Source organism: Narcine bancroftii, chromosome 4 (assembly GCF_036971445.1).
Source record: "Narcine bancroftii isolate sNarBan1 chromosome 4, sNarBan1.hap1, whole genome shotgun sequence".
NCBI classification, from domain to species: Eukaryota; Metazoa; Chordata; class Chondrichthyes; order Torpediniformes; family Narcinidae; genus Narcine; species Narcine bancroftii.
The window spans coordinates 286333923-286355793 of record NC_091472.1 but is presented as its reverse complement, the minus strand read 5'-3'; the positions used below and the strand labels follow the sequence as shown (position 1 = coordinate 286355793).

The window sequence follows — 21871 nt, the reverse complement described above, 5'->3', positions numbered from 1 at the left end:
GAACTTAGAAGACAACAAACATAGCCAGGTCAAGTACATGATCTGACCTCCCATCCATTGAATGCCTGTGTGAGGTTCCAAGAAGGCAGCCAGCTGCCACAAAGGACCCCCATTACCCTGATTTCAACCTCTTCTCAATGAGACTTTCAGGCAGAAGATACAGAAATCTGAAGACCAGTATCACTTGTTTCAAGAACAGCTCCCACCCTACCCCCTCAAAAAAGCCAACATGCCTCCTGAATTCCCTTGTTACATTAATCAGTGATTGTGACATTACAAAAGGACAGTCTGTACTATTGATTAGCCATACTTTTTTCACTAAGATTACTGAATATTATTGCTGTATTTCATAGTCTTTTTAAAATTCATCTACTATTGTAGTTTTTTATTTTACATTGTTCAGCTCCAGCAAGAAATTCAGGGCATATGAACAATGTACATGATAATAAACTATTATTTGGTCAACTGCCATGCCTCATTCCTCAGTGTTGTGCCTTCTCAATAAGGGCCAATACCTCTAATCACATCAGTCCAAGGCATTATTTTAATGAAATTTGGGATAAACAAGATGACTATTTAGTTAATAGGAAGACTGGGCAATAATACTGACCTGATTAATTGAACCATAAAGGTATGAATCAAATATGGAGAAAACTCCCATAATTTCAACTAATCCGAGGCGCCGCTGGCTGAAAAAAATAAAGTGATCATACTTCAATTCCTCAACTTCTATTAAAGGGCTGAGGTAGGGAATCCTCAGCTTTTTTTGGGAGTTATATATAGGCTGGCACATCATGGGCCAAAGGGCCTGTTATTGTGCTGTAATGTTCTATGTTCTTAATTGTACCGGAACTTAAGCAAATGAAGCATCAATTATATGTAGAGCCAAAAAGCCTGTTTATCAAATTGCAATGGTGGGGGGGAGGCTGAAAAATTTTCATTAATCCCACCCCTCAGCACAAAGGACAGTTAATTAAAGCGCTTAAAATTGTCATGTCTAATTTCAATTTTTAAAAAAATTTGGAACACATTAACAGGCTCTTCCAACCCACAAGACTGTGCTGCGCAAATACACCAATTAATCTAGTAACCCTGTACATTTTTGGAGGATGGAAGGAAATCTGAGCACCCAGAGGAAACCCACATGGTCATGGGGAGAGTGTAGATTCCTTACAGAAGGCACCAGTTTTGAACCCAGGTCACACTGGTGCTGTAAGAGCGTTGCACTAACCATTATTACCGACTCACCAATATTGGAAGTCAGTTAAAATCTCTAAAGAAGCAAATCCAAAGCACACAACATCTACATTTTGCAAGCAACTTTATTCAGCATTTTTGGCACATTGTCTACACAAGAGGGAGGGGTGAGCGAAGTTAGCAAAAGTTAGTACGATTCCCCAAGACACCAACGGCAACCAGTCCTTGTATGAATTCTGAACTTTTTTTTTGACAATTTCAGCAAATCAAAATAGAAATTAAGCAAATTAACAAGCATTAATAATTTGTACAAGTACAAGATTGGCAGAAAGATTTAAGGCACCTTCATTTAATGTTTCCTATTCAGTAATGGCATTCAAGAGGAAAGGCATAATCTACAAATGGAAAACATATTAATTACATCAGGCAAGTCTTCTATTTTTTGGTTTGGTTCAAATTCTCCATTTTGCCCTCTTAATCCAACACTGTTTAAAAAGGAGTTTGTTGCCAGAGATCACAATTTTTACACTGTAATGAAACAAACTTTAATCCACCATTCTAGTCACCACAAAATTAGAAGATTATACATCTGGTACAAGCCTGCTTCTAATGGAAGTAAACTTGACCCATTGGTAATTTTGGTACAGGCAACTTGCAAAAAGAAAAGACAATTTCCCTTCAAAGCTGCTGCTGGAATTGTTAGTTTTTCAATCTATAAACAATGTTAAATGGCTGTAGTGATGCAAATTAGTGTCATGAACTAAATTTTAGTATTCAAACACCAATAGAATTTGGAGGAAGAAAACAGTAGAGATGTACATTTTTCTCCAGGTATGATTAAAGTGGACTTTGCAGTTCAACTGTTTTTTGACAAGTTAAGACCCTGGGCACCTATGGCAAACAACAGATTGCCATAAAGTAGAATAAATGAAAAATTTCAAAATATTAATGCATTAATCAATTCTGATAGCTGAAAGGCATTTCCTCTATATTCCAGCCAAACATTAAAACATGCAGAATGGTCATCTACCCATTTCTGTAATTATGAAGTTCAGCTGCGAATAAAAATTGGAATTTTCAAGTACAATTTCATTTACCTCTTTGAATAATGGTTAAGAGAGGATTGTTCAATATTAAGACTGCTGCCTCTATTTGAGCAGCCATAAATTGTATTAAGATTTATGGAAACTAACCTTGTTGAAAGCCTTTGCAAAATAAAAAAAAACAATTGGCACAATGCAACTACATCTGGAAATGATCTGAAGGCCTCCAAATCCACAGGAAGAAACCAGCATAGCATATGGATTAGTAACAATGAAATACACTGCCTGTTTTCCCCTCAACCCTATATCCCTGGAAACATAATTTTTGAACTTTATTAGCAAGACATTTTCTTACAAAAGTTTCTTTGTGCCCAGTTAATAAGTGGATTGAAAGATACATACAATTGCTGCAAAGAGGATTCCATGTGCTCAACATTAAGTTCCTGAAAACTACAATTTGTGCTTCTATTTCTGTTCAAGTTTATTGAATGCAAATTTTTACATCTTGCTAAAACATTCCTTTGCATTGGTCCAAACTTGAATCCCCTAAAAACAAAAATGCATTTTACAATTACTTTGGTCCATATTTTTTCAAAAAACTTAATACTGTATATGCTTTTTCAAAAAGTTAGCATAGCAATTGGGAAAATGGTTACAAGTTCAAGCAGTAAACAAAATCAATGCTCAGCTTCATTTTAAACAGATGTCAGCTCCTTTTGGATTTAACAATTTTATACATACATCAGCTATATTTATTAATCAACATCATCATCATGGACCAGCAATTTTCTGCAACTCACCCCCCAGTGACTGTCTGCACCTTATTTACATGATTCATTTATTCCTCACTAACAGAAAACAGTGAACCTCTATCATTGCTCAATACACAAATGCTTTAATTAGTATTTAGTTTAAAGTGATGTTCCAATATTGTTGGAACTTTGAATTATTAGAAATGTGAATTATTGCTAATTTTGATACATGTAAATTGATAAAGTCAATTTGTTTGCTCTTTCACAAATCACATTATTCTAGTGCATATGCCTAGAGTACAACTGTGACAATCCTTTATCTGCAAGCCTCAAAAATGCTTTTTAAGTTATAAATTTCCCATCTAACACTTAACTAGATAAATGAAAGCATTCATCTCAAACCATTTAAGGGCAAAATAATTTATTGCCACACAATACTACATTTAGAATGTATGCACCATTTTTCTATTTATTTTCCCTTTGCAGAAGTGATCAGACTTGGACTCCATAGCAATGAGTTTCAGACTCCTTTCACAGTAAGTCGTCTTGGGGCATACACATCACTGTTGGAATTTTGTCAGAATTGTCATTTATGCATGAAGGCTGTAGAATTGTCCCAGGAAACTAATTACAAATTTTTAGCCTCTGCTAATCTTAAAACCCAAAAGATACAATTTGACCATTTCCATCTATATTCTAGTTTTAATCAAATTGAGCAACAGTAAAAGTACTTTACGTTGAGTAAATTTCTGGAAACACTTTTTTAAAAAAAACCGTGAGAATTCTCTGAAGTCACTTGAGGTTATGTTGAAACTTTCTAGCTGTATATCAGTTAAATAATCTGTTTCCTTCCTTATTTCACATTACAAAATGCATGCTAACCAAAGTAAATAATCTCTTCCAAATTAGAAACATTTCACTGAAGATTAACAGAACACATTTCAGTTAGTATATCAATAGCAATTTCTAAATGAGAAAACTACATAGTTCACAACACAAAACTTTGAAGAACTGCAGCAAATGGATTGCTACTGTAAAGTGAGAACAAAGAGATAGCCCATGCAAATAAAAAAAGTAGTGGAATAAAATATTAGCCAAATAGCTTCTCAAAAAGATTATGGGCATTTTGCATGCATTTATGACAGCTTTTATTTTGCTTTCGTAACCAGATTATCTTAAAGAAATACAAGGTCTCACCAGCATGCAACTTAAATTGAAAGCATTTCAATACAAAACTGAAAATAGAAACTGTTCTTAAGGCATTCATAAAAGTGCTGGAGAAACTCAGCAGGTCATACAACATCCATAAAAAATAAAAAGCTGTCAATGTTTTGGACTAGAGCTTGTTTGGGAGAGTCTAAAATCAGGCAGACACCAGCATAAAATTGGGAGAGGTGAAGAAGGGGGAGGAAATCAGGTTAACAGGCAATAGATAATAGGTGGATGCACATGAGAGAGTAGAGAAAGAAACCAAGAAGTAATAGTGGGAGAGGGAAGAGGACTGAGAAATATGGCTGGTTCTTCTACATCAGAGAGACTGGACGCAGATTGGGGGAAAAGTTTAGAGTACCTTCCCTCAATCCACTGCATTAACAAGGACCTCCCAGTAGCCAACCACTTCAATTCCACTCTGACATGTGTCGGTTGCCTCGTGTACTGCCAAGTTGAGGCCACCCGCAAACTTGTATTCTGTCTCAACAGTCTCAACTAGATAGCATCAATATTCCCAAATTCAGTCAACTTCCTCCTCCGGTCGGTCTCTTTCCCGCATTCTTCATCTCCCTTCCTCCAGCTCCCCCCTCCCCTCCGAGCAGAGTCAATCTTTCTGAGCCCTCTCCCCAATCATTTCTCAACTTCTTCCTCTTCTACCCTCCCACTTGTATCCACCTTGCTATTTGTGTTCCATCACTTCCCCCCACCTTTTCATTCAACCGCCTGCCTGCTTTTCAGCGCACCTAAAGGGTTCAGTCCTGAAATGTCGACTGCCGTTCGATTTTTATGGATCCCTATTGAAGTTCCAAGTTTCTCCAGTACTCGTGTACTGTACTAGACCACTGCAGATTTTGTTTGCCTTCACTGTTATGGTTGGTTACAATTAAAAAAGGCCTCCCCAATAACCTGATGAAATTACCGACTCCACAACACAATTGCTAGTTTTGAGCTTATGCAGGATTTATTTAATTGGGAATATTTGGAGCCAGAACACCAGAGTATCACTTCTGAATTAAAACTGGTGACCTGTGGGATTTGTTTGAAAGGATCAAACTGTCTCATTAAATACTTAACAACAGAAGTCAAATAATTTGTATCATCGGTCCAATCCAGAATAAAAATCACTAAGATAATGGTTATTTAAGACCTCTAAAATGACCAACTTCTAAGCAAATTAGCTGTGCTGTTTTTATAATATGCAGACTTTAGTAGGAATAAACCATAGCACCGCAAGGCTGTTCCACCATTTCAAGTAGATCATTGTTGATCAGCAGGTCGACCTACGAACAGAGACTAAACCTCCTGGGATTATACTCACATGAATTCAGAAGAATGAGGGGAGATCTTATAGAAGCATATAAAATTATGAAAGAGATAGGTAAGCGAGGCAGGAAAATTGTTTTCACTCAAAAGAGAGACCAGAACTAAGGGACACAGCCTCAAGATTCTGGGTTGAGGAAAATCTTTTTCCCCCAGAGTAGTGAAATCCATGGAATTCTCTGCCCAAGGAAGCTGTGGAGGCTACTTCATTAAACTTATTTAAGGTTCAGTTAGATTTTTACATTAAAAGAAAAAGGGAAATTAAGGGATATGGGGGGGGGGGGAAAAGGCAAGTAGGTGGAGTTGAGTCAATGATCAGATCAACCATGAGCTTATTGAATGGCTGAACAGGCTCGATGGGCTGGATGGCCTACTCCTGCTTCCATGTTCTTATGCTGATTTCCTACCTCAACTTTTTTTAAACCATCTCATATCAATGTTGCTCAATTACTTTAAAAATCTCAATATCCCAAACCTCAAGATCACACCAACACATTACATTTAAAAATAAAAGAGTCAACCACTGAAGACTACAGTGGCAATGACTATATTCGTCTAGTTCAATTTTTAATCACCCTCAGCATCAAGCTATCCCAGAATCAAATATTTTTATGAAACCAACTCATTCAACTAAATTTGAGAGAATATAGGCACATTCCATTCAATCCTTTTTTTTTTTAAATGGCCCTGTTTCTCATCAGTAAATATTTCAGACAACCACACAAACCAATAAACTGTGCAATAAACTTGCTCCGATTACCTATAAAATTTAACATTCTTCCCTATCTACCTGCAATGACACATTCCTCCAAACTCATGAGTTGTAATTTTGCATAATTAAGGCAATTGATCAAAAGGTTTGAGGCAGTTGAAATCTAACAGATCCATTGGCTCTTCTTTACCAACCCTATTAATCACAATTTTAAAAAATACATAAAAATCACATTACCATGCAAATACATCGGCTAAAGGGGCTAAATGACAAGAGAAATTTCTGTCCCTGAATGTTACATAGTGTCATTGCTAAAGGACAATTTGAATGGGGGCGTGACCACGCGAAGGACTTAGACATGATTTGATCAAGCTCTCCATGATGGAAAAAAAAATCACAAAACAAGTACTAAGAAACCAAGGCACCCGAGAACAAAAATTGAGGAAGTTTCTACTCAGCCAGGAACATCAGGCGAAAGCTTGAAAGGGTGGCCTCGGGACCGGTGGACCCCAGCAGAGCTGGGGAGTCGGGACAAGATCTAAATATTATCCTGGAGAAAATGGAAAACTTGAGCAATGGATTTGCAGGCATTGAAACTGTAATGAGAGACATGACTGAAGGGATGAATGGAATTAAAGAAATCGTTGAAGATTTAATGAAAAGAATGAACCAAGCAGAAGTAGACGGTAAAAAACACAAGCTAAAAACTTTGGAAAAAGCTGCGAGGAAATAGGAGTCAGACAGACAAAGTCTGCTGGACAAGATCGCCGCATGTAGAATTTTAATCAGACGAAAAAATGTTCAAATTATCGATTGAAAGAAGGAATTGAGGGAAGAAATCCGGTGAACGTCTTCGAAATATGGATCCCACGAGTGCTGGGAGAAGACAAATTTAGAGAAAAGTTACATATCGAAAGGGCTCACATGACCCTCGGATTCAGGAGAGCTGGCAATCAGTGACCACGATCGGTCCTGGTAAGACTTTTGAGTTTCTGGGAACAGGAGACAACTCTGCTAGCAGCAATTTGATTGTTCTAATAATGGCCCACCTGAGATTGACCATGAAAAAGTGCTATTTTTCCAAGATTTTAGTCCTAATTTGAATAAGCAAAGGAAAGAGTTTGATGATGTCAAAAGACAACTGCATTCCAAAATTTTTTAAATATTAAATGATATACCCCTGCTACTCTGAGGGTCGAAGTAGTAGAAGGTAATCGGCGATTTTTCAAGACTAAGAAAAGGGTGGAAGACTTCCTACGAGATTTCTGAAAAAGCAAAGTTTCCAAAGAAGACTATGTAGAATGTTTACAATGGGCTAAGTTTTTTGTTTTTTTTAAAAACTGTCTTGTATATATTGTTTAAAAGTAAATTTTATTAAAATGTTCATGGAGAGTTCAATAAAGAGTGAAAACTTGGGAAAAGTAAAGGCGAGGTGGAGACTCGGGTCTAAGAGGGAGAATGGCACCTGGAGAGGAGTACCTATAAAAGATGGTGTTAAAGGAAGGGTTTCTTCTTCATTTCACTGGCTTTCCTGTTTACATCAGGGCAGGGACATTGTATGTGTTTTTTTTTAAAAGGAGAAAGATCGCTATTATTTAAATAATCAAAAAGGTTTCATTATGAAACAACATTTGTTTAAAAATTGTTAATGGTTAGAACATTAAAATTTATTTGTCTCAATGGGATAAACAGGACAGTGAAAAGGAAGCAGGTCTTGGTACACCGAAAAAAGTTATAGTCTTTCTACAAGCAACACATCTTAACAAATAGAAACACGATAAATTAAAAAAAGGATGGGTGGGACAAGTAACATTGTCTTCATTTGGCTCTAAATATGAGTAAAGATTTTAATTAATAAAAATATACCAATAATAATAGAAGACATTGACTGACCAAGCGGGAAGATTTGTAATGGCACACTGTAAAATTTATGTAGAATCACGGACTTTTATGAATATCTATGCACCAAATTATGACAATAAAGCCTTTATGAAGTATATCTTTTTAAAAACAGCAGAGGGAAAGCAAAATATACTGGTCAGAGGAGATTTCAATTTCTGTCTAGATTCAATTTTGCATAAATCAGCCAGAACAGTGACAAGGGCAAAAGCTGCAAAAACAACACTAATGAAGACTACAGTGGATTTAAATTTGATTGATATATGGTGGCTTCTCCTCCAGGAAAAACAAGGACTGGTTTGACGAAAACAGCCAGGAAATCCAGGAGCTGCTGGCAAAGAAGCGAGCTGCCCACCAGGCTCACCTTACAAAGCCGTCCTGTCCAGAGAAGAAACAAGCCTTCCGTCGCGCATGCAGCCATCTTCAGCGCAAACTCCGGGAGATCCAAAATGAGTGGTGGACTAGCCTCGCCAAACGAACACAGCTCAGCGCGGACATTGGCGACTTCAGGGGTTTCTACGAGGCTCTAAAGGCTGTGTACGGCCCCTCACCCCAAGTCCAAAGCCCGCTGCGCAGCTCAGACGGCAAAGTCCTCCTCAGCGACAAGATCTCCATCCTCAACCGATGGTCAGAACACTTCCAATCTCTTTTCAGTACCAACCGCTCAGTCCAAGATTCCGCCCTGCTCCAGCTCCCTCAACAGCCCCTAAGGCTAGAGCTGGATGAGGTTCCCACCCTGGATGAGACATATAAGGCAATCGAACAACTGAAAAGTGGCAAAGCAGCAGGTATGGATGGAATCCCCCCCAGAAGTCTGGAAGGCTGGCGGCAAAACTCTGCATGCCAAACTGCATGAGTTTTTCAAGCTTTGTTGGGACCAAGGTAAACTGCCTCAGGATCTTCGTGATGCCACCATCATCACCCTGTACAAAAACAAAGGCGAGAAATCAGACTGCTCAAACTACAGGGGAATCACGTTGCTCTCCATTGCAGGCAAAATCTTCGCTAGGATTCTACTAAATAGAATAATACCTAGTGTCGCTGAGAATATTCTCCCAGAATCACAGTGCGGCTTTCGCGCAAACAGAGGAACCACTGACATGGTCTTTGCCCTCAGACAGCTCCAAGAAAAGTGCAGAGAACAAAACAAAGGACTCTACATCACCTTTGTTGACCTCACCAAAACCTTCGACACCGTGAGCAGGAAAGGGCTTTGGCAAATACTAGAGCGCATCGGATGTCCCCCAAAGTTCCTCAACATGATTATCCAACTGCACGAAAACCAACAAGGTCGGGTCAGATACAGCAATGAGCTCTCTGAACCCTTCTCCATTAACAATGGCGTGAAGCAAGGCTGTGTTCTCGCACCAACCCTCTTTTCAATCTTCTTCAGCATGATGCTGAACCAAGCCATGAAAGACCCCAACAATGAAGACGCTGTTTACATCCGGTACCGCACGGATGGCAGTCTCTTCAATCTGAGGCGCCTGCAAGCTCACACCAAGACACAAGAGAAACTTGTCCGTGAACTACTCTTTGCAGATGATGCCGCTTTAGTTGCCCATTCAGAGCCAGCTCTTCAGCGCTTGACGTCCTGCTTTGCGGAAACTGCCAAAATGTTTGGCCTGGAAGTCAGCCTGAAGAAAACTGAGGTCCTCCATCAGCCAGCTCCCCACCATGACTACCAGCCCCCCCACATCTCCATCGGGCACACAAAACTCAAAACGGTCAACCAGTTTACCTATCTCGGCTGCACCATTTCATCAGATGCAAGGATCGACAATGAGATAGACAACAGACTCGCCAAGGCAAATAGCGCCTTTGGAAGACTACACAAAAGAGTCTGGAAAAACAACCAACTGAAAAACCTCACAAAGATAAGCGTATACAGAGCCGTTGTCATACCCACACTCCTGTTCGGCTCCGAATCATGGGTCCTCTACCGGCACCACCTACGGCTCCTAGAACGCTTCCACCAGCGTTGTCTCCGCTCCATCCTCAACATCCATTGGAGCGCTCACACCCCTAACGTCGAGGTACTCGAGATGGCAGAGGTCGACAGCATCGAGTCCACGCTGCTGAAGATCCAGCTGCACTGGATGGGTCACGTCTCCAGAATGGAGGACCATCGCCTTCCCAAGATCGTATTATATGGCGAGCTCTCCACTGGCCACCGTGACAGAGGTGCACCAAAGAAAAGGTACAAGGACTGCCTAAAGAAATCTCTTGGTGCCTGCCACATTGACCACCGCCAGTGGGCTGATAACGCCTCAAACCGTGCATCTTGGCGCCTCACAGTTTGGCGGGCAGCAGCCTCCTTTGAAGAAGACCGCAGAGCCCACCTCACTGACAAAAGGCAAAGGAGGAAAAACCCAACACCCAACCCACCAATTTTCCCTTGCAACCGCTGCAATCGTGTCTGCCTGTCCCGCATCGGACTGGTCAGCCACAAACGAGCCTGCAGCTGACGTGGACTTTTTACCCCCTCCATAAATCTTCGTCCGCGAAGCCAAGCCAAAGAAAGAACCCTGTTGAAAGATACTATTCATTCTACTCAAGGGCACCTGATTTATTTTTAATGTCTGCCCAGTTTAAAAGTAGAGTGGTAAAAATAGAATATTTGGTGAGTCTTTTATCAGATCATTCGCCATTAACTTTAACTATTACAATAATGGAAAAACAAGAAAGTGTGTATAGATAGCATCTCAATGCCACTGTTGAAAAGGAAGGACTTTTGTTGGTTTATTAAGAGACAGATAGAATTATTTTGTGAAACTAAATAAACTTTCTTCTACTGATATGGAAAACACTTAAAGCTTATCTAAGAGGACAAATTGTTTCTTATACAAAAAATCTTGAGAGAATATGCCACAGAGATGAATGGTTTACAGAAAGACATAACAAAATTGGAAAATATTAGAGAACAAGGGTTACAAGAAAAATATAATTATTAGAGAATAAAAAAACAATAATACATTACAAATGTATAGAACGAACAAAACTATATTAAGAACAAAAAAATATTATGAATTAGGAGAACAGCCACAAAGTTTTTATCTTGGCACTTAAAGCAGAGGGTCATCTCAAATGATAAATGCAATAAAAAAGAGGACAATATTATAACATACAATCAAAAAGAAATAATATTTTTAGACATTATATGGAACAATACAAATCGGAATTATTAGATGAAAATAAGATGGGGATGGATGAATTTTTAAAAAATGTTGAACTTCCAAAATTAGAAGACAGCTAACGAGTTGATTTGGACGCCCCTTTCACAAGAGAAGAGAATGAGAAAGCTTTGGGTACTTTACAAGCTAACAACTTTCTGGGGGGGCGGGGGAGGAGTTTCCTCCTGAGTTCGATAGACAATTTAAAGATTTATTGATGCCTCTTGCGAAGGATGCATTAGGCTGGGCGGTGGAGACCTAGACCCTCCTGGAATCTTTCTCAACTGCTATAATTACAGTGCAACCAAGAAAAAAAGTAGAGACCTATTAAAAACTTCATTTTCAACCTCTTATTGTGGCAGTCAGAGGTTCCCACCAGCATCAAAAGGGCATCAATCATCCCAGCATTCTCAATGACTACCACCCAGTAGCACTAACTTCTACTGTGATGAAATGCATCGAGAGGCTGGTCATGGCCAGAATTAACACGTACCCAAGATCTGGACCCACTGCAATTTGCCTGTCATCATAATCGCTCCACAGCAGTGGCAATATCTCTGGCTCTCCATTCAGCTCTGGATCACCTCAAACAGCAACTCATAAATATGGCACCTCTTCATCGAATACAGCTCAGCCTTCAATACTATTATTCCTTCAGTGCTGGTCAAGAAACTACAAACTCCAAACCTCTGATTCCTACTCTGAAACTGGGTCCTTGACTTTCTCTTCAGAAGACCAGTCAGTAAGAAATGGAAACAACGTCTCCTCCTCACTGATCATCAACACAGGTGCACCCCTAGGATGCGTGCTTACCCCACTGCTCTACTCATTATACATCAATGACTGTGGGGCCAGGCACAATTCCAATGCCATCTTCAAGTTTGCCGACGACACCATAGTTATCGGCAGAATCACAAACAGCAAGGAGGAAGCGTCTAGGAGGGAGATGGATCAGCTCGTTGAAAGGCGCAATGACAACAAACTTGCACTCAATGTCTCCTGGACTTCAGAAGGAAGTCAGGGGAACATGACCCAGTTCTCATCGAGGGCTCAGTCATGGAGAGAGTCAAGAACTTCAAATTCCTGGGTGTCAATATCTGAGAAGCTATCCTGGAGCCTCCACCTTGATGCAATCACAAAAAAGGCTTGCCAGCAGCTATACTTTGTGAGGTGTCTGAGGAGATTTGGTATGTCACCAAAGACTCTCGTAAACTTCTACAGGTGTACTGTGGAGAGCATTCTGGCTGGTTGCCTGGTATGGAGGCGCCAACTCTCAGGACAAGAATTAACTCCAAAGAGTTGTTAACTTGGCCTGCAACATCACAGTCACCAACCTTCACTCCATCAAGGACATCTACATGAGGTGTCTAAATAAAGGAATCTCTATCCTCAAAGACCCCCACTACCCAGGCCATGTCCTCTTCACTCTGCTACCATGGGGGGGTGGGGGAGAAACAAAGATACAAGAGCCTAAAGACTAGCACTCAGCAGCACAAGGACAGCTTCTTCCTCACTGCCATCAGATTCTTGAATAATCAATGAAACAAAGACACTGCTACTTTTCATCCATTATTACTCTTATTATTTTATTTTATTTTTTATACCAATATTGTAAGCTGGTTATAATCTGTATGTTTACACTATCTCTATGATGCTGCAACAAGGCACCAAATTTCATGACTTGTTCATGACAATAAATCCGGATTCTGATATAGACCTATATCACTCTGAATGCTGATTATAATATTGGTAAAGGCATTAGCTAATAGATTGGGACAATATCTACCAACATTAATACATATAGACTAGGTAGGATTTGTTAAAGGAAGGCACTCTTCAAATAGTCTAAGTAGACTATTTAATACACATGGCAAAATCAAAGTTGAATCCAAGTATAACCATCTCCCTCGATGCAGGAAAAGCATTCAACCGATTAGAATGGTCTTTCCTATTTCAAATATTGGAAAAGTTTGGTAAAATTATAATTATCAAACGTCAGCAGTTTTTTTCCCCCCTTTGAGTAGATCGAGTATACAAGGGTGTTCTCGGTTCCCCAGCGTTTTTTATCCTAGCTATCAAACCACTGGTGGAGATTACAAGAAGAGATCTGGATATTAAGGGCCTCATAGTTGGATAGGAAGAACATAAAATTAGCTTATTTGCTGATAATGTGCTATTATACGTCTGACCCGGCTGAATTCATGATAAAATTACAAACAACATCAGAAAAATATGGAAGACTATCAGGTTACAAAATAAATATGGACAAGAGTGAGATAATGCCATTGAAGAACTTTGAATGTGAAAGATATAAAAAAGGTAGTCGATTTAAATGGATGACAGATGGAATCAAATATTTAGGAATAATGACAGATAATAACAAATTTAATTACACTCCTCTTTTAGAAAAATAGAAAAAGATTCACAGAAATGGAAAGACTTGCTGATTACTTTAGTGGGAAGAGTAAATTGTATTAAAATGAAGGTGATGCCATGATTGCACTAATTTAAATTATTAAAATATCACATAAGGCAATTCCTATGAAATAATAAAATGCCAAGAATTTCATTGGAAAAGCTAACATGGGATTATAAACTGGGAAGACTTAGGCTTCCAGATTTTAAGTATTATTTATTAGCACAAGCAAGATTTTTATCTTTCTTCTTTGAAGTGTAGTTCCCCCTCTTGAATTCAATAAAAGAGACAGAGAAGGACTTTATTTACAAGTGCAATATTAAGTTAATAACAAAAAAAAGATAGATAACCTTATATTAATACACAAGATTAGAATATGGCAAGAAATAAATGTGTATTGGAAAAAAAAGCAGATATATTATTAAGAACACCATTATGTAAAAATGTGTTGCTGCATGTGAACCTGGGTAACAAAATATTGAATTCAGGGCATGACAAAGGAATAATATATATCGATGACTGTTATGTGGAGGAATATCCTGCATCTTTTGAACAAGTAAGAAATAAATAGAGGGTAGCTAATGGGACTTTCTTTTGTTTTCTCAAACTAAGGTAGTTTCTAAGAGAAAGATGGGGGCCATTTGAAATGGAACAAATGATTTGTCTGGGGAATACACCTAAATTTATAACCAAGATGTACTATACTCTCTAAAATGTAAGTGCAAAACCAGGTTTGCAGAGATCGAGAGAGAGTTGTATCTAGGTGTTGCAATAATGTGAAGATGCTGGTCTGATTGATGTTTAGATAGCATGGCATCAATTATAATTGCAAGATCTGGATTAGTGCAATATAATTTCCTACACCAATTATATCTCACACCACACAAATCAAAATCTGAAATATCGGAGAGGTGTTTTAGGTGTGGAGTATTTTTACATGCTATGTGGTTGTGCATGAAGGTGAGACCATTCTGGCAGGATATTAATGAAATACTAACAACGACAGCAAGGGTAGCCTTCACAGATGACCCAGGGCTTCATCTTTTTGGCAACCTTATTGAAATAAGGTTATTCCGAATTTCATTTGTTAAAATAGCCTTAGGAGTAGCTAAGAGATATATTGCAAATACTTGGAAATCTGACTTCCCTATACATAAAGCATGATATACTGCCGAGGTGAATAGTTATATACATACAGCTTAAAGAACAAATATGACATATTTATCAAGATGTGGCAGCTATATTTGGATCACATTGTGGTCCAATTATAATTACAATAATAAAAAGAACATTAATAGATGCTGCTATAGAATAAAGTCAATAAGCGAATTACCCATTGAGAATTTTTTTTAAATGGTCAATATAAATGTGAACCCTGACTCTGTGGATTTTTTTGTGAAAGGGAGGGGGGAAAGTATTTTTTTGTAAGAAAAAGTCCTTTAAAAAATATATTATTTATACACATACACTTTGATATTGGAGAATTTATGGAAAAAAACAATGAAAATAAGAAAGGTCAGCTTACCTTTTTACACATACTTATCTGCATTACTGCGTAGCTGATGAGGGCCTCTCTCAAATCTTTATTCTTCTCTTCCTTAAAACGTTCAATGTCAGCCCAAGCATTTTTCACAAAATCTCTAAAAGTAGAGCAAATACAACAGCTTTTATATAGGAATAGCAGTTTGAATTTAACTGTTAATAAAAACTGTTTAAAGGTGTGAAGACTATCTGTTGCTCTCAATGTGCTCAGAAAGATCTCTTAAGCTCTACTGCAACAAATTCAATACTTAAAATGATAATCATGGACCTCAAATTGCGAACAGAGGTTTAAACGTTAACCAAATACAGGTACAACTGAAATATATGGTGGTGCAACAAAGTTTTCCTTCCACCAGTACTAATATAAACATTTCATTTAAAATTGATCTCTGTTCAAAGTGGATGCTCTTCAATCCTGAAGTGTTGTCCTAGATTCTCCCACCATGGGAAACTACCTTTCTACTCTATCCACTCCTTTTAACAATCAAAATATTTCAATGAGATTCCCTCCTCGTTCTTCTAAATTCCAACAAGTTTAGGCCAAGAGCTGTCAAACGCTCTTCCTATGCTAACCTTTTCATTCCTGGTATCAGCCTGGTGAAACTTCTCTGAATCCTCTCCAATGTCAGCACTTCCTTTCTTAAATTAGGAGCCCCAAACTGCTCACAATATTCTGTGAAGACTCACCAGTTCCTTATAAAGTATCAACATCACATGCTTGCTCTTGTATTCTATTCCTCTTACAATAAGTGCTAGCTTTGCATTGGCCTTCTTCATTCCCAACTCCACATGCAAGCTTACCTTCAGGCAGTCCTGCACAATGAGTCTCAGGTCTCTTTGCATCTGGATATTTTCAATCTTCTTCTCATTTCGAAAGTAGTCTGCCTGTTTACTTTTTTTCTAGCAAAGTGCCTGACCTTGGACTTCCTGACATTGTATTTAATTTCCCACTTCTCTGCCCATTCTTCTAATCTATCTTCATATAATCTGCGAACTTGACCACAGCCATTTAATCTATCTTCATATAATCTGCGAACTTGACCACAGCCATTTATGCCATAATCCAAATCATTAAAATACAATGCAAAAAGAGCTGCCCAACACCGACTCCCATGGAACACATGAGCAACTTGCAGCCAATCAGAATATGATCCTTATATTCTGACTCTCCTTCTTGCAAATCAGCTAATGGCCTAGTATGCTTCCTATTATACCATGGACTCTCATCTTGTCAAGTTGCCTCCAATGCAGCACGTTGTCAAAGGCATTCTAAACACTCAAATACACAACATCCACTGCATCTCCTTTATCTAGCCTGCTTGTTACTTCAAGGAATTCCCATAGGTTTGTCAAGCAAGACCTTCCCTGAAGCAAGCCATGCTGACTTTGGCCCATCTTGTCATGTTCCTCCAAGTACGTGACCTTATCCATGACAACAGACTCAAACATCTTCCCAACTATGGACATCAGGCTAACCAGTCTAGAATTCCCTTTCTGCTGCCGACCTCCCTCCTTGAATATCAAAATCTATTGATTCCTGAAAAATCATTACTAATGCCTCCACAATCTTGACTGCTACTTCTTTCAGAAACTAAGAGTGCAATCCATCTAATCTGGGAGATTTATACACCCTTGGACCATTCAGCTTTCTGAGCACCTTTGCCCTTGAAATAGTAACTGCACTTACTTCCCTTCCCTGACACCCTTCATCTGGAACAAAATGTCTTCCACAGTCAAGGCTGACACAAAATACTCATTTAGTTGTCTCCCATTATTTCTCCAGTATCATTTTAAAGAGGTTCTATAATCTAATCTCACTTCTCTTTTACTCTTTATAGACTTCAGCTTTTTATATCCTCTCTGGTATTTTTGCTAGCCTACTTTCATATTTCATCTTTTTCCTCCTTGTTTTTTTTTTAAATATAAAACCCCAATCCTCTATCTTCCCACTAATTTTTGTTTCCTTTTGCTTTTACATGGTTTTGACTTGCCTTGTCAGTCACAGTTGTGGAATTTTTCCATTTGAACATTTCTTCTTTCTATTCTGCACCTTACTCATTTCTTGCAGAAATATCATCCATTGCTGCTCTGCCATTTTCCCTACTAGGGCCCCCTTTCCAAACTCCTTCGGCCAGTTACTCTCTCATGCCACTGTAATTCCCTTTACTCCACTGAAATGCTAGCATATCGGACTTCAGTTTCTCCTTGCTAAATCTCAAATTGAAGTCGATCGTATTGTATGTAATCACTGCCCCTAACGGTTCCTTTACTCAAAGCTCTCTAATCACCTCTGGCACATTACACAATACCCAATCCAGTACCAGCCGATACCTTTGTGGGCTCATGAACAAGTTGGTCTATAAAGCAACTTGTAGTCATTCTACAAATTCTTTTGCGATCCTGTCCAAACTTGGTTTTTCCAATCTACTTGAATGTTAAAATCCCTAACATTGCCCTTCCAACTCACCTTTTCCATGTCCTGTTGTAAATATCCCAGCTATTGTTTGGAGGTCTCCCAAAAGTGTCCTTTTCCCCTTGCCATTTCTTAATTAAACTCACAATGATTCTATATCTTCTGACCCCATGTCTCTTTCAAATTTAATGTTATTTCTTACCAAAAGAACCACATCACCCTCCCTGCTTACCTGCCTATCCTTTCAATACAATGTATATGCTTAGACATTCAGCTCCCAATTACATCATTTCTTTAGTCACAACTCAGTGATGGCCATTACATTTAGTCACTGCCAATCTGTAGCTGTACAAGGCCATCCACTTTATTTATTATGCTGTGTGGATTTTCTGCCTGTCCTTCCATACAAAATCACTACCAGCTGTTGCAACTTGTACATCAACCGCCTCTTTGTTTTGGTTCCCAACCCTTGCAAAGTCCCCAAACAGCAGTAACAAACGTCTGGCAGGATGCTGGTTCTTCAGGTGCAACCCATCCCACTTGTACAGGCCACCCCTCCCCAAGGTTCCGATGATCAGTTACCACTCACTTTTTCCACACTTTCTTCCACTTCTGACTTTCCCTAGTTCATGGCACCAGGAGTAATCCAGAGATTACCACCCTGGATGTCCTGCTTTTCAGCCTCTTTCCTAACTCCTTAAACTTACTTTGCAGGACCTCAACTTCACTCCTGCCTATGTCATTAAAACATATGTGCCACAACCTTCTCTCACTGTCTATGAAAATAGAAAAAAATAAGTACCGGGCCTGACCTGTACCTCCTTGCAGAATCCCTTTGTTTGTTAACAGGGTTGTCCTTACCTTAACTCCTGCACCATAATCTCAGCACACTGAAGCCTCTCAAGCCAAAGTCCCACTCCCACACTCCTACCTTTCTCAGTGCTTTTTAAGTGCTCCTCCTCTCATTCACAGTCCTGCACTCATAGTCGCGATCAGATTTAAACAACTACCTACCTTTCCCAATGCTTTTTAAATACTTCTTCACTTATTCAGTCCTGCTCTTGCAACCATTGCAATCCATTGGCAAATATAAAATGGCTTACTTATCAAGCTTCTAAATTGTTTAAAATTAGACTAAAGCAGTTTTTGAAAAAAAAAAATCTTTTTCAAATTCACCTCAAAACAATCAGGTGCTATAGATTTCAGTTTTTTTTTTAAAAATTGCAGTTTGTTAATATCCAAGAATGCACTAAAAACAGTTGTGGAGCCAAAGGTATTTAGGAAGGAAATAAATTTCAGAACCAATTCCCTTTTAAGACCTCCTGCTCAACAAATGTGCAAATTTTCTATTTAGCAGTATAGAATTAAGTGCACACAAGGCAGCCCTTAACAAGTGTAATTACAAAATCTATTCCGTACAATTCAAATTGTAGTTTGTTTTTACTTTAGAATGCAGTTTGCCTTACTCGCACTCATGATTTTTTGTTTTCACAAGCTCCTCTCCTTCTTCAATTTGCTCCTCTAACACGTTCAGCTTGGCTTCTCTTTGTTCTTGTGTCTCTTGTCCAAAGAGCTTGCTGGTCATGCCTTTTAGTGAGAATGTTCGCACAGTCTATACAAATGAGAATGTAAACATTTTTATTATGATTCACAAGTATGAGCAATTTACAATAAGTCTTTGATGCTTTAATCCGACAGATGCACTTAAAATGAATTGTCTACATGAAACACCATGCTGATCTCCTCTCATATGTAAAATGATGTAAAATGATGCCTCAATGCTCCTGCTACTCTGACTCAAACCTGACTGCCAATGCTGAATGTATGGAGTCTGCATTTTGACAAATGTTTCTCCACCAGGTTTTCTGGTTTCATCCCAGATCCCACAGTTGCGCAGGTAGGTAATTTCCAATAGCCTATTAACCTCTTAGTGTAGATAAGTTGCAAAGGAATTAAAGGAGAGTTGATGGGCATGTGAGAGGTTGGAGAGATACAAGGAAGTGGGTGGAGTGAACGGATCTTATTGTTGTACTGGGAGCTACCATGGAGCCAATAGGCCTTATTCAGTTTCATGTTAAATTATTTTGGTCCTAATTAACTAAAGCATAATTTAGTTAATAATTGAGCTTAGTATACTGTATAAAGCTTACAATATTATTATATTACTGGAGTAACTGGCAGGATTTCAGATTCAAATATAGCATTACACCTCAACACTAAAATTTCATTCATTTACAAGCTACACAATCAAACTCTTGACAAAAAATTGAGTCTCCAGTAAAAGATTGAATGGTTATTGCAATTTATTTTTATTTCCCCATGTTCAATTTAATAGGGCTTCTGCTCTGGTCCCTTCATCTATACAAAAGGCAATTTCCACCTCCAGCTGCATACAAGTTGCTATTACCAGTACAACACACTTTAGTCCTTCCATGGTAGCAGCAAACAACCAAACAGAATCTGTAACAGTGATTTCAAATTGGCAGGCTGACATTACCAATTCCCATGACCCACAAGTGCAAGCATTTTTCTTTCTAACCCACTGGTCCATCGGTCAGAATGCCTTCACAGAATCTTTGCTGGGTCTGGCACAGGAGGCCATGGGGCCAGAGCCCACATCAGTTCTAAGTAATCCAAGTCGACCTTGTAGCACTGCAAATTCTTGCATTTCCAGAATTTATTTAGCTCCTCCTTGAATATCCCCCTCTACCACTCAAGGAAGCAATTTCCAGACTTGCAATTGCTGTGCAATTTGTATCCCATTAGCCTTTTTATCAATACCCAGTCCTCTACTATTATGAGAACAATTATTCTGCTTCTCTTCAGAACCTTTACTGCCTCTCATCAGATCTCCTTCAAAATTCTTCTGTTCCAAGCATAGAAAGATCACCAACTTCTCCAATCTATCCGCACAAATCCATCATGCCAAGAAATATTTAGAGCAAAGAAAGCAAATGGAGCACTATCCAGGGAGAGGTGTAGCACCCATCAACCAGATACAACCAGAGGGAGGGGATAATGTTGATGAAACATGGATTGAGAATGGAGCCAGGAGATGAAAATGGGTGGGGGGGGGGGCTAGAGAAGAACAGGTTGATCTGAAGGGACAGTGGACACATTAACCAAAGTAGGAATATTTAATTGCTTCATTTTGAGCAACATTTACTGACCCTACTCTTGCACCTTTACATCTTTCCTACTACACCAGGATAACAAACTCTCCCTCTATGTCAGCAAGGAGCTGGTCATCGACTTCAGGAAATAGGAGAGCCCATATTCCTACATATGTACATCAGTGCACGGTGGAGATGGTGCAAAAGTTCTTAAGAGTAAAATATCACAACCTGCTCTGATCCACTCTCATTGATGCTTAAACAAGGAAGGCACCAACTACTTTCTCAGAAGCTGAAGGAAATTTGATATGTTCCAGAGGTTGTTTGCCAATTTTCACAGAAGTATTCTGTCGAGATGCATCACAACTTTGTAGGGGAACTCATGTGCCCAAGACCACTATCTGAATGCAGCTCAGGTTATCATGCAAATCTACCTGTGCTCCAAGTCTGTATACCACCACTGTCTCAGGAAAGCTGCCAACATATTAAAAAGGACCCAACCCAAACTGGTCACACTTTTCCATCAGGCAGAGCTAAATGTGCTTGAAAATAGACTTCCAGATTAAAGGATATTTCTTTCTTGATGTTACCAGATTCTTAAATGGACCACATTAGGAAAAGATGCCCTCGCACTGTTTAAAATGTACTTTTTATACATCCTTCACTGACTTACCGTAATACACATTTTGTATTGCACTACCTCTTACTTGCCTGGATTGTGTGCAAATTTTATTCAGTACATGGGATAATAAACAATTCAATAAAGTCCCATTCCCTGCAGTAAAAAGGTTAATCATGGCCATCTTGTTTTTTTGTATATAAATGGCTCTGCATATAGCGCCAAGGATCGCATGTGCATCTTCAAACTGCTCTGCAACATTCAAGGAATTCTGCAGATTCCTAATTTGTTCCTGCATCCCAGTTTAAATTATTCACTTAATTTGTATGCATATTTCCTTTTCTTCCAACCAAAGTTCAGCACTACATTTATCTGGTAACCATCTTCCCATCAACATCTCAATAATAGTCTGAAATACAGGCCCTTCCGCCCAACTAGTCTATTACATTAGAAACTACAT

General features: G+C 38.9%; 1 protein-coding gene across 1 annotated transcript in view; it reads right to left on the bottom strand.

The window, feature by feature from the left end:
• Positions 1-1304: 1304 nt before the first annotated feature.
• snx4 (sorting nexin 4) overlaps positions 1305-21871 on the bottom strand; it is a 67456-nt gene continuing 46889 nt past the window's right edge. The window contains exons 12-14 of the mRNA XM_069935287.1: positions 19146-19291; positions 15250-15364; positions 1305-2786 (exon numbers count right to left, since the gene is read on the bottom strand). Coding sequence (XP_069791388.1) covers positions 2739-2786; positions 15250-15364; positions 19146-19291 — 309 coding nt within the window. The 3' untranslated portion in view covers positions 1305-2738. The remainder of the gene's footprint in view (positions 2787-15249; positions 15365-19145; positions 19292-21871) is intronic.